Below are 13,133 nucleotides of genomic sequence, written 5' to 3'. Positions count from 1 at the left end.
CTAGTGGTTTATCAATTTTGTTTATCTTCTCAAAGAACAAGCTTTTAGTTATATTGATCTTTGCTATTGTTTCCTTCATTTCTTTTTCATTTATTTCTGATCTGATTTTTATGATTTCTTTCCTTCTGCTAACTCTGCTGGTTTTTTTGTTCTTCTTTCTCTAATTGCTTTAGGTGCAATGTTAGGTTATTTATTCGAGATGTTTCCTGTTTCTTAAGGTAGGATTGTATTGCTATAAACTTCCCTCTTAGAACTGCTTTTGCTGCAACCCATAGATTTTGGGTCTTCATGTCTCTATTGTCATTTGTTTCTAGGTATTTTTTTATTTCCTCTTTGATTTCTTCAGTGATCATTTCGTTATTAAGTAGTGTATTGTTTAGCCTCCATGTGTTTGTATTTTTTACAGATCTTTTCCTGTAATTGATATCTAGTCTCATAGCGTTGTGGTCGGAAAAGATACTTGAAACAATTTCAATTTTCTTAAATTTACCAAGGCTTGAATTGTGACCCAAGATATGATCCAACCTGGAGAATGTCCCATGAGCACTTGAGAAAAATGTGTATTCTGTTGTTTTTGGTTGGAATGTCCTATAAATATCAATTAAGTCCATCTTGTTTAATGTATCATTTAAAGCTTGTGTTTCCTTATTTATTTTCATTTTGGATGATCTGTCCATGGGTGACAGTGGGGTGTTAAAGTCCCCTACTATGAATGTGTTACTGTCGATTTCCCCTTTTATGGCTGTTAGTATTTGCCTTATATATTGAGGTGCTCCTATGTTGGGTGCATAAATATTTACAATTGTTATATCTTCTTCTTGGATCGATCCCTTGATCATTATGTAGTGTCCTTATGTGCCTCTTCTAATAGTCTTTATTTTAAAGTCTATTTTGTCTGATATGAGAATTGCTACTCCAGCTTTCTTTTGGTGTCCATTTGCATGAAATATCTTTTTCCATCCCCTTACTTTCAGTCTGTATGTGGCTCTAGGTCTGAAGTGGGTCTCTTGTAGACAGCAAATATATGGGCCTTGTTTTTCAGCCAATCTGTGTCTTTTGGTGGGAGCGTTGAGTCCATTTACATTTAAGGTAATTATCGATATGTATGTTCCTATTCCCATTTTCTTAATTGTTTTGGGTTCATTATTGTAGGTCTTTTCCTTCTCTTGTGTTTCCTGCCTAGAGAAGTTCCTTTAGCAGTTGTTGTAGAGCTGGTTTGGTTGTGCTGAACTCTCTCAGCTTTTGCTTGTCTGTAAAGGTTTTAATTTCTCCATCAAATCTGAATGAGATCCTTGCTGGGTACAGTAATCTTGGTTGTAGGTTTTTCTCCTTCATCACTTTAAATATGTCCTGCCAGTCCCTTCTGGCTTGCAGAGTTTCTGCTGAAAGATCAGCTGTTAACCTTATGGGGATTGCCTCTTGTGTTATTTGTTGTTTTTCCCTTGCTGCTTTTAATATGTTTTCTTTGTATTTAATTTTTGACAGTTTGATTAATATGTGTCTTGGCATGTTTCTCCTTGGATTTATCCTGTAGTGGACTCTCTGTGCTTCCTGGACTTAACTATTTCCTTTTCCATATTAGAGAAGTTTTCAACTATAATCTCTTCAAATATTTTCTCAGTCCCTTTCATTTTCTCTTCTTCTTCTGGAACCCCTATAATCTGGATGTTGGTGCATTTAATGTTGTCCCAGAGGTCTCTGAGACCGTCCTCAGTTCTTTTCATTCTTTTTTTCTTTATTCTGCTCTGCAGTAGTTATTTCCACTATTTTATCTTCCAGGTCACTTATCTATTCTTCTGCCTCAGTTATTCTGCTATTGATCCCCTCTAAAGTATTTTTAATTTCATTTATTGTGTTGTTCATCATTGTTTGTTTCATCTTTAGTTCTTCTAGGTCCTTGTTAAATGTTTCTTGCATTTTGTCTATTCTATTTCCAAGATTTTGGATCATCTTTACTATCATTATTCTGAGTTCTTTTTCAGGTAGACTGCCTATTTCCTCTTCATTTGTTAGGTCTGGTGGGTTTTTATCTTGCTCCTTCAACTGCTGTGTGTTTTTCTGTCTTCTCATTTTGCTTATCTTACTGTGTTTGGGATCTCCTTTTTGCAGGCTGCAGGTTCGTAGTTCCTGTTTTCTTTGGTGTCAGTCCCCAGTGGCTAACGTTGGTTCAGTGGGTTGTGTAGGCTTCCTGGTGGAGGGGACTAGTGCCTGTGTTCTGGTGGATGAGGCTGAATCTTGTCTTTCTGGTGGGCAGGTCCACGTCTGGTGGTGTGTTTTGGGGTGTCTGTGGACTTATTATGATTTGGGGCAGCCTCTCTGCTAATGGGTGCGGTTGTGTTCCTGTCTTGCTAGTTGTTTGGCATAGGATGTCGAGCACTGTAGCTTGCTGGTCGTTGAGTGAAGCTGGGTGCTGGTGTTGAGATGGAGATCTCTGGGAGATTTTCGCCATTTGCTATTATGTGGAGCTGGGAGGTCTCTTGTGGACCAGTGTCCTGAAGTTGGCTCTCCCACCTCAGAGGCACAGCACTAACTCCTGGCTGCTGCACCAAGAGCCTTTCATCCACATGGCTCAGAAGAAAAGGGAGAAAAAGTAGAAAGAAAGAATTGGTAGAAGTAGAAAGAAAGAAAGAAAGAAGGGAGGGAGGGAGGGAGGGAGGAAGGAAGGAGGGAAGGAAAGAAAAAAGAAAGAAAGAAGATAAAGTAAAATAAAATAAAGTAAGATAAAATATAATAAAGTTATTAAAATAAAGAAATAATTATTAAGAGGAAAAAAAAAAAAAGACGGATAGAACCCTAGGACAAATGGTGGAAGCAAAGCTATACAGACAAAATCTCACACAGAAGCATACACATACACACTCACAAAAAGAGGAAAAGGGGAAAAAATCATAAATCTTGCTCTCAAAGTCCACCTCCTCAATTTGGGATGATTGGTTGTCTATTCATGTATTCCACAGATGCAGGGTACATCAAGTTGATTGTGGAGCTTTAATTTGCTGCTTCTGAGGCTGCTGGGAGAGATTTCCCTTTCTCTTCTTTGTTCTCACAGCTCCCAGGGGCTCAGCTTTGGATTTGGCCCCACCTCTGCGTGTAGGTCACCGTAGGGCATCTGTTCTTCGTTCAGACAGGATGGGGCTAAAGGAGCAGCTGATTCGGGGGCTCTGGCTCAATCAGGCCAGGGGGAGGGAGGGGCACAGAGTGCCGGGCGAGCCTGTGGCGGCAGAGGCCGGCGTGACGTTGCACCAGCCTGTGGCGCGCCGTGCGTTCTCCCGGGGAAGTTGTCCCTGGATCCTGGGACCCTGGCAGTGGCGGGCTGCACAGGCTCCCCGGAAGGGGGATGTGGATGGTGACCTGTGCTCACACACAGGCTTCTTGGTGGCGGCAGCAGCAGCCTTAGCGTCTCATGCCTGCCTCTGGCGTCCGCGCTTTTAGCCGCGGCTCGCGCCCGTCTCTGGAGCTCCTTTAAGCAGCGGTCTTAATTCCTTCTCCTCGCGCACCAGGAAACAAAGAGGGAAGAAAAAGTCTCTTGCCTCTTCGGCAGGTCCAGCCTTTTCCCCGGACTCCCTCCCGGCCAGCCGTGGCGCACTAACCCCCTACAGGCTGTGTTCACCCCGCCAAACCCAGTCCTCTCTCTGCGCTCCAACTGAAGCGCGAGCCTCAGCTCCCAGCCCCGCCCACCCCGGTGGGGGATCAGAGAAGCCTCTCGGGCTGGTGAGTGCCGGTCGGCACCGATCTTCTGTGCGGGAATCTCTCCGCTTTGCCCCCCGCACCCCTGTTGCTGTCCTCTTCTCCATGGCTCTGAAGCTTTCCCCCTCCACCACCCACAGTCTCCACCCGTGAAGGGGCTTCCTAGTGTGTGGAAACCTTTCCCCCTTCACAGCTCCCTCCCACTGGTGCAGGTCCCGTCCCTATCCTTTCGTCTCTGTTTTTTCTTTTTTCTTTTTCCCTACCCAGGTACATGGGGGGTTTCTTGCCTTTTGGGAGGTCTGAGGTCTTTTGCCAGCGTTCAGTAGGAGTTCTGTAGGAGCTGTTCCACGTGTAGATGTATTTCTGATGTATCTGTGGGGAGGAAGGTGATCTCCGCGTCTTACTCTTCCGCCATCTCCCCGGAAGTCTCCAGAATTAGGTATCCTTTGATCAGCAACAGCATCTTTTGAAATTGAAGTTGGATAGATTATATGGTGATCTGCCTCTCTTCAGAGTTCGACTGGGATATATGAGATTGGGAAAGGTGATATCCAAGATCCATAATGGCTCTTCAGTTCCACAATTCTACAAGCTCCTAGAAGATTGGAAGTGTGGGCAGAACCTCATCATAAAGAGGAAATCTTTTCAGATGAAAGCCTTTTAAGCCGGGGTCCCACAAGGGTCCTCCTGCCGGGTGTTGCTGGCCCCAAGGGAAAGCTTCGTTCTTTGATGAATGAACACGGAGACCGAAATATTTTGTATCAGTCCCCTTAAAGGAAAAGTTAGCTAGCCCCTGCTTTGGAGAATAGGCCAGAGTTTCTTGGTTCTTTTTATGTCAGGTAATTTTGGATTGTCGTCGGTACATCATAAAATAAAATACTGGATTCTCTTATTTTTCACCAATGAATATGGCTTCTTTTGTTTTAGCAGGCAAATAATTGGGTTGGACTGCAAACTCTGTTTCTTGTGTTCCAGCTCCAATCTCAAGTTAATTTTTTTTTGTTTGGTCTAGCTGCTTTGCACCTGCGTTATGCATGTGAACATATTCAGGGATCAGTCAGAGCTATGGGAAAACAGGATTTGGGATGCCCTCTCTAGTGTTTTCCTTTCCAAGAAAGGAACTCCCCTCCCTTCACCCCACTCTCTTGATAGCTGCAGTTGACCAGCCATCAGTCCTCTGGATTTCTAGGCCAGAAACACTGCAGTTCCCCTGCCACCCCACACCACATACACAGTTGACTTCAACTGTCCTGAAACTAAAAACAGTGAAAACAGGGAACTCCAAACAATTTTCCTCCTCTGAGTGTGGACACCTCATCCAAATCTTCCTGCTTCTCATCACTCTCTGGGGCTTTCAGACAGCTGCTTTTTGAAGCTTACTCTAGTTTTCTGAAGGAGAGTCTATTTGGCAGGATCTTAGCCATTACTGGCAGTGGAAATCACATATTTAGAATGTATGGGTTCAGGAAATTCTTATCCACAGAGCTTGATTACCATGTCTGAGTACCTGATTGGGAACCAAAAATTTGTTTATGTTCTTACAAGAAACCCAGAGTACAATACAATTTCTTTTATGTGTTTATAAGATATATGAAGAAGATATACTTCTAAAGATATCACAGGGAGATCAGCTTGGTGCTTTGCAACGACCTAGAGGGACAAGATAAGGAGGGTAGGAGGGAGGCTCTAGAGGGAGGGGATATGGGGATATATGTATGCATATGGCTGATTCACTTTGGTGTACAAAAGAAACTAACAGAGTATTGTGAAGCAATTATAGTCCAATAAAGATCTATTTAAAAAAATAAAATAAAAATTGGGGGAAAAATCACTACTTAAGGTTTTTGGTAAAAAATAAAATAAATAAATTTTAAAAATTAATAAAATCCATGAAAAACCACTGGAGAAAAATAAAGATATGTTCTAGGAACTGTCTCTCCTCTAAACCAGAGTTATATGACCAGGCATTATATAAAATGACATTAACTTATTTGATAATGAAATAAGAAATTAAGCTGATACGAATTTTAGGGCAAGCAAACCTCCCAGATCTTTCCACCCAAAGATATAATCCAAGAGTAGTAATCAGATAAATATTTGTTTTACTGAGGTGAAATTCACATAACAGAAAATAATCCTTTTAAAATGGCATTTCTTATATTCACAATGTTGTACAACCACCACCTCTATCTATCAACAAAATATTGTCAGCACCACAAAATAAAATCTTATGCCCATCATGCAATTACTCCCCATTCCCTCCTCCACTCCCTCCCCTCAAGGCCCTGGCAACCACCACTCTGCTGTTGCTATGCATTTACCTATTCTGGATATTTCATATAATCATAATATGTGACATTTTGTGTCTGATTCACTTAGCATAATAGGTTTTTTGTTTGTTTATTTGCTGTTCCTCTTCTTATTCTAGCCCTTTGATGTCTCTGGTAGCCATGGAGAAGCATAATGTTCTGAAGGTTCATCTATGTGACAGCATGCATCAGTACTTCATATCTTTTTATGGCTGAATAATATTTCATTGTATGTATGTACCACAATTTGCTTATTCATTTATCTGTTGATGGACATGTGGGCTGTTTCCATCATTTGGGTATTGTGAATAGTGTTCCTATAAACATCAAATTTTTAATTATTTTTTTATTGTGGTACAATATACATAACACAAAATCTTCCACTGTTACTACTTTCAAGGATACAATTCAGTGCATTAAGTACATACACAGTGTTATGTAAGCATCACCACTATCAATCTCCAGAACAATTTCATCATCCCAAACAGAAATTCTGTACCCATTAAATAACAGCTCCCCATTCCTCCCTCTCCCCCAGTCCTGGGTAATCACCCTTCTACTTTCTATGAATTTGACTAGTCTAGGTACTCCAAGTAAATAAATCATATAATAGAGGTCCTTTCTTGTCTGGCTATTTCACTTAGCATAATGTTTTCAAGGTGACTATCAAATTTTTTATCAAATAAAAACTACACATTCCATAGGTAAAAACTACTAAAGTTTAACACTGTAATCAAAAGCAATGACATCATCAACAACATGTACAAAGCACCTTTTGCTGGTACCACTTCCTTCCTTCCTCATAACTGCCCTGTGAGATGGGCTTTACAGATGAAGGAATGAGGCTCGGAGAAAATGAGCAATTTGCCCAACGACATGAGTCTTATAAATCAGACAAGCATGCTTAGGTCTTCCAGCTCCGCTCCCAGACTCCCAGTCTTTTTTATGTACAGGGTTATCTGCCTCCCAGCATACCATTTATAAGGATGGTCAGGAGACACTTATGTAGAAGGAACAGTCAGGGAAGCCTCCAAAAACAAGAAGGATTTTTGAGCCAGAACTTAATAAACTAGTTTTTGCTAGAAAGAAGGGAACAGAAAGGGCATTCCAGGCAGATGACCATCAGTGACCTGGGTGCAGAGATGAGCCTGGTGGGTATTGGGCAAGAAGGAAAGAAGCAGGGTGTGCACAGTGACAGTGTGTAACCTAATCTGATTTGAAAAGAGCTTAGAAGAATCCTTTCTTTCATTCCCATCTACAATGGATTATCTTAAACAAGGACCTTTGTCCTTTTTTTTCCCTTGCTTCACCAGAATATACAGACAAATAAAATTTCAGCCAAAAGCTACAGGTCCCCCCTAGGGCTTCCTGGCTGGCATCTGCTGCATCTGTCTCTTCCCACCACAACCTGGACTGGGACAAGATGTGGAGGGATGAATATCACTTAACACACATTAGAGCCAAAATCCTAATAACCAAGTAGGCACTTAAGTGTTATTCGATAACTTATGCCATAGGCTACCCACGTCCTTAAGATTGATTTCCAAAGATAAGAAAATAATAAAAACAAAAATAGCCTCAGTTATGAATGCTACCCCAACCACAACTTTCTAGAATTTGTTTCACTTTTTTTTCAAAAATAAATAGTTATTTTTATTTTATAGAAGAACCCATCTTTAAGAAGAAAACTCATGATTTTGCTATTTGAGGCAACATTGCTGAAGATATAAAGGCATTTCGTTTAACAATTACTCCTATCAAAAGATATCTTTAGGGCTTCCCTCGTGGCGCAGTGGTTGAGAGTCTGCCTGCCAATGCAGGGGACACGGGTTCGTGCCCCTGTCCGGGAAGATCCCACATGCCACGGAGCGGCTGGGCCCGTGAGCCATGGCCGCTGAGCCTGCGCGTCCGGAGCCTGTGCTCCGCAACGGGAGAGGCCACAACAGTGAGAGGCCCGCGTACTGAAAAAAAAAAAAAAAAAAAAAAAAACTTTAAAAAAACAGATTGTTTATTACAAAATCAAGAAGGAAAACTGAGAGGAGTAACGAATAGGCATTTTCAATTTGTAGATGTCAACCATTCATAAGCAGAAGAATCATAATTTGATATTAATGAAAAGGTTTGTTGGTCTACTAAGGTTAGATGACAAAGACATCTTTGGACAACTCTGTATATCAATTGATGATATATCAAAATAGTGCCAACAGATGAATCAATGAAAAAGAAAAGTTAAAATAGGTTAGCCTCAGCACTGGAAATCCAGCAAGCTCACGAATTTGAAAACGAAACCCACCACGGTTCATCTTCTCCTTAAACAAATCTTTCCTTGTCAAATGTATGATATAATTTCTTAAGAGAATTTTATTAACCTTTAGGCCCCTAATAATTGAAAGTTAGAGGAAAATATTTTAGTATACATTTAACTTTCTATACTAAACAAAACGTTTTTAAATAAAGGCATTCAAAAGGAAAGTTTAGACTGTAAATAGCCTGGCACTTATAGAACATAAACACGGAAAGTTCACATCTCAAACCCTAAGCTACTTATGATAAACACCTGTATAAAGAACAAAAACATATCATTCTACCCAGTGAAAGATGTAAGATACATCGCTGAGGCTATTATTTATGCCAGATAGAATTTAGGTCCTTGGACCAATCAGAAAGAACACATAAAAAAGTAAAATATGCCTCCCTAAACTTTTTATTTTAAGAATGTAGAGTTTTGCTTGTTTCCTCTGCCTAAGATAGTTATGTTCATTTGTTACAAGGTCACAGGAATGTAAAGGGAAGTATCAAACAACGGTTATAAACAATCATGGTTAGAAAACAAATAGAATTGAAACCAGAAAATAACATTGGTCCCTAATTTCAGTTTGTAACCTATAACTGTTAGGAAAAGAAAAAAAGACAGAAATTTTTCAAATAAATATTAAGAGTTGGTGAATTTTAAGGGAAATGCCATCCCAAGATATTATCTAAGTACTAAAAATGAATCAACACAAGTGAACAGTAACAAAGCAGTAGTATTATGGCGCCACCCACTGGCTAGAAGTCCTCATAGCAAACATGAGACCCAGTCATAAAATAGAAATTATTGGAACCGGAAGGGAAATAACATTGATAATTCTAATTCATTATAGCATCAGGATCTTCTAACAAAACAGTACCACCCATATTATTTTATTACCACAAGGACAAAGAATAACTCTTAAATATGTTCACAAGAGTGAATTTTATTAATTTTGAAATGCAAGTCTACAATCTCCAAAGGCTAAGACAACCTCAGAGTCAAAACAATTAGCATATAGAATGCCATTTTAGCTCTGTAGCTGAATATATAAAGACACTCTTAATCAGAAGATGCACACTTGCATTTCACTGCTAAGAAAGAAATTATAATATTAATAATATATTTAAATGTTAATGAAATGGTGTTAGCCCTACTTTCACCTTTACCAGGGAAGTAACAAAATACATGAAACAAAGGATATGTCCAAAACACTGGACCGAAAACGTGTTTCCAAAAAATTTTTAAGAAAGGGGGTAAGGGGAAAAAAATCCTAAAAAAAGACCATTCAGATAAACTAGTAAAAATAAATGTTTTCTTTAAAGTACCACAACACCTTTATAGTCCAAAATATATTTACCTTAATACTATCTGCATTTTATCCTATGACATCTTTTATGTTTTTCCAAACAGTTATTTTCTTACATGCTAACATTCTTAAAACTTCAGTATAAAAAATATTTGAGTCATTTCTCCTCAAGTACAATCTTCCCTTTAAGACTCAGAATAATATGTAAAAGCTTGACATCAGTTTGTAGCCCATAGGACCCTAGTGAATGTTGATCTCTAAAGACCAGACTTCCGAATTTCTCTACAGACATGGCCTGGTCTTCCTAATTAGAAGTCATGAATACACTCCAGTCGATACAGGCATCAAGTTTTTTGGCTTGATGATAATTATCACCTGGTCTGCAAAAGCCAAGGTCTTCGCTCGCTCATAGATGGTTGATTGCAGATAAGAACATAGTGAGAAAAGTCAAATTCCCACAGACATAGATTGCTAACACCGCCTTTTTAAAAGCATAACCCTGAAAGAAAAAAATTGAGATATGAAAAAAAAGAATAACTATCATTAAGGTTTGTGTCAATAAAGAAGAAAAAAAGACTTACTTCTGCTTCAGCTGCAGTAAATGACTGGAGGATCTGAATTCTATCATCATCCAATATTTCATCTGTCAAGAATAAGAACATAAGTTTGTAAGGCCAGTGGGTATGCAGATAAACTAATTCTCGAAAAAAAAAAAAAAAAACCTGATTTGTAGCGTTTGCCGATTTCCAGGATGTTCATTCTCCCATTTCAAGTGACCAAATGTTGCAAACTTCTTGAATACTTAAGGCTCTCACAAATTAGGTCAAGCTGGCTACAGCATACATTTGTTAAAAGACTTTCTCCTAGTCAATAAACACCATACCAAACTCCTAACAATCCAAGTTTTAAGTACATATGTATTTTAAATGGCAAGCCATAATCTAGCGATCAAAAGTCCTTTAAGACTCAAAACCCATACAATATTGTAAATCAACTGTACTTCAATTAAAAACATCAAAGAAAGACTCAAACCCTATATATGTGACCCAATCAAGAACCAAAAAATGGTAGGACAGATATTTAGTACTCAGTTCCTAAAAGCTGCCCAGGCTCCTAGATTCACAGCACACACACTAGACAACAAACAGGTTTTGTTTTTAGAAGGCCACCTTTACTTATTTGAGGGGCTGAGAACTAGATAGGACACAAAAGACAGTCAGACTAGAAATCAAGCTAAAATATCACTGATTCTCTACTAATCTCTTCTAATGGCTACGGGTATCTTACCCTGCCTAGAGGTGAGACCAAAACAGACCTTGCCACTAGAGAGCACCGGCAAAATAAATCCTTCCTATCTAGCATGCTGGTTAGCTGGCTACATATGATGTATAGGGCAACCTAAGTGACAGCACACAGGAAGTTTGTCAAATAGGTAAAATTTGTCTGCAGCTTTGCCCTGTGTTGACCATGGGCATCTCTTCTTCCTCCATCTCAGGGGTCTCTCAGCTCCAGGCATTCAGGTCTCTCAGTGCATTCTAGCCCCAAGTCAGACCAGCATGAAAAGTAAAAAGTACCTACAAAGAAGGCCTCTTCCCTAAAACCTCTTTCCCTTGCATTTTACTCACTGATTCTAATACTAATGAATATAAAAAACAAACGCAGAAATTTTCCACTATTTTTACCACAGACTGAGTAATCAAAAGAGAAACTTTTAGTAAGCTACCATGTAAGGGTCAACAATTAGTGTCAAGAAACTAATTATATTCCAACAGTTTGTATAAAAGTGATTCTACATAACACTGCTCTTTCAACAGGTTACCTTTTCTAGAGAGTCGGTAAGTGTGTACCTCCAGAACAATCTCTGTCCCAACATGCCAGGCTACAAATCCAATCATTGTATAGGTTTTCCATGGCCCAGGAAGATTCAATCCTGGTAAATCCATTCCCAGGAACATTGTTGCCACTACATTCATAAGGAATAAATACATATACTCAAATGCAATTCAAGAGGTAACGTGTATGCATGTATGCATGTGTGCTAATTATATCAAGTAAAATATACTAGAAGAGTTTATGATATCAATTAGATTAATATTTAAGACCAAATAGTTAATTTAGTCTTTTTTTTAATTTTAACACCAGAAAGGCTAAGATGGGAAATTATAATTACAATCTACCAATTGTTAAAAAAGAGGTACCCAAATTTTTCAAAATGTTTTAAGTCTGCAATGTAGGAAGGGAGAAACGTATGGAAACCATTTCTGATTATACCTCCCCTTCCACGAATTTCTATAGACGGTAGAAATGTGAGGGTAGGAGGTGTCAGCTTAGATATTTCTTACATAAAGCATCAAAGTACACTGGATAATTATACTTGACTTTTGAAAAACACCTTTCCCTGGAAGGTACCATCCCCATGGAGAAAACCTGGAGACAGAGGGCTGGGACCCTGTAGCCCACTTCAGCCCAACCCACGACTGACCCTCAAGTTGAGCTGCTTAAATGTTTGGTCATCAGCATAGCTTATTCTGTTGGCAAAGGCAAATGCTAAAAAAAAGTCTCAAAAGGAGAGTTTTAAAGTCATTTTAAAAACCTTGAAACTGAAGTAATGGCTTAAATAGTTACCTCTAGAAATTACTTTCTGGATTTCAATGTTTGACTGATTTCTCCTCAACAGCAAATTACTCCAATTACTAATGCATCTAAAAATCATTTAAGCCAAATTACAACTTGCAATATAAACAACCTGCAATTATATATGAATAAGTAGCATCACAATTACTTACCTGCTATTATTCTAGCAGCTGTTCCCATACTCCAATGAGTCCACTTAAACATTTGCCTTCTACCAAATAAAGAACCAGTCAGTATTCTTGAAAGTGATGGAACTACAATTAATTCCTAAGAGAATAAAAAGCATGTAATTTCCCTATTGCCTAGGAATTAGATATCTGAAATACATTTTAAAACCTTTTAAAGTAAGTATAATTTATCACTGAATTTTATAAGATGCAAAAAAGGAATTGGTTTCCCAACTAATGACATCTACATTAAAAGCATTTATAAATAAAGACTTAAGTACCTTGGGTCATGTAAAGGTGGTCTGAAGGCTGCCGAAAGAAGCTGAAGAACTGCTAAAATCATCACTATACAACCAAGGTATGGGTGATAACCTGCATGCTGAACAAAGTTATATCATTTTAATGGTCTCAATCTTGCCCATCGATTAAACCCTCAGGTTAAAAATAATACACACAGATGTATTCTTAGCGTTTTTCTGTAGCTTTAAACATTTAATAATGATAGTTATAATAACAGGCACCATTCACTGAGTGTCTATACCAGGCACATACTTTATACATATTATCACTAATGTTCACTATGATGCTTGACAGTTATCAATATCCCACTTCTACAAATGGGGGAACTGAGGCTCAGAGATATCAAGTAATGCATCCAAGGCCACACAGTGTGTAAATGGTTGTGGTGGAATCCATGCACAGAATGCTGCCTCTTCCCACCAGGATGTTAGATGACC

General features: G+C 38.9%; 1 protein-coding gene across 6 annotated transcripts in view; it reads right to left on the bottom strand.

The window, feature by feature from the left end:
- Nucleotides 1–5,772: 5,772 nt before the first annotated feature.
- Nucleotides 5,773–13,133, bottom strand: part of FRRS1 (ferric chelate reductase 1) — a 47,035-nt gene continuing 39,674 nt past the window's right edge. For 3 of the 6 annotated variants that reach the window (XM_019919900.3, XM_019919899.3, XM_019919902.3), the window contains exons 12-17: nucleotides 12,678–12,775; nucleotides 12,382–12,440; nucleotides 11,415–11,558; nucleotides 10,177–10,238; nucleotides 9,971–10,094; nucleotides 5,773–7,957 (exon numbers count right to left, since the gene is read on the bottom strand). In XM_019919900.3, the coding sequence (XP_019775459.1) occupies nucleotides 10,002–10,094; nucleotides 10,177–10,238; nucleotides 11,415–11,558; nucleotides 12,382–12,440; nucleotides 12,678–12,775 (456 nt within the window). In that variant the 3' untranslated portion in view covers nucleotides 5,773–7,957; nucleotides 9,971–10,001. Of the gene's footprint in view, nucleotides 7,958–9,970; nucleotides 10,095–10,176; nucleotides 10,239–11,414; nucleotides 11,559–11,600; nucleotides 12,298–12,381; nucleotides 12,497–12,677; nucleotides 12,776–13,133 lie in introns of those variants that run through there. The other 3 variants (XM_073810508.1, XM_019919903.3, XM_019919904.3) reach the window with 3 other exon arrangements.

Source organism: Tursiops truncatus, chromosome 1, assembly GCF_011762595.2.
Source record: "Tursiops truncatus isolate mTurTru1 chromosome 1, mTurTru1.mat.Y, whole genome shotgun sequence".
Classification (NCBI taxonomy): domain Eukaryota; kingdom Metazoa; phylum Chordata; class Mammalia; order Artiodactyla; family Delphinidae; genus Tursiops; species Tursiops truncatus.
Note: the sequence above shows the minus strand (reverse complement) of the source record. Positions and strands in the feature narration are given on the sequence as shown.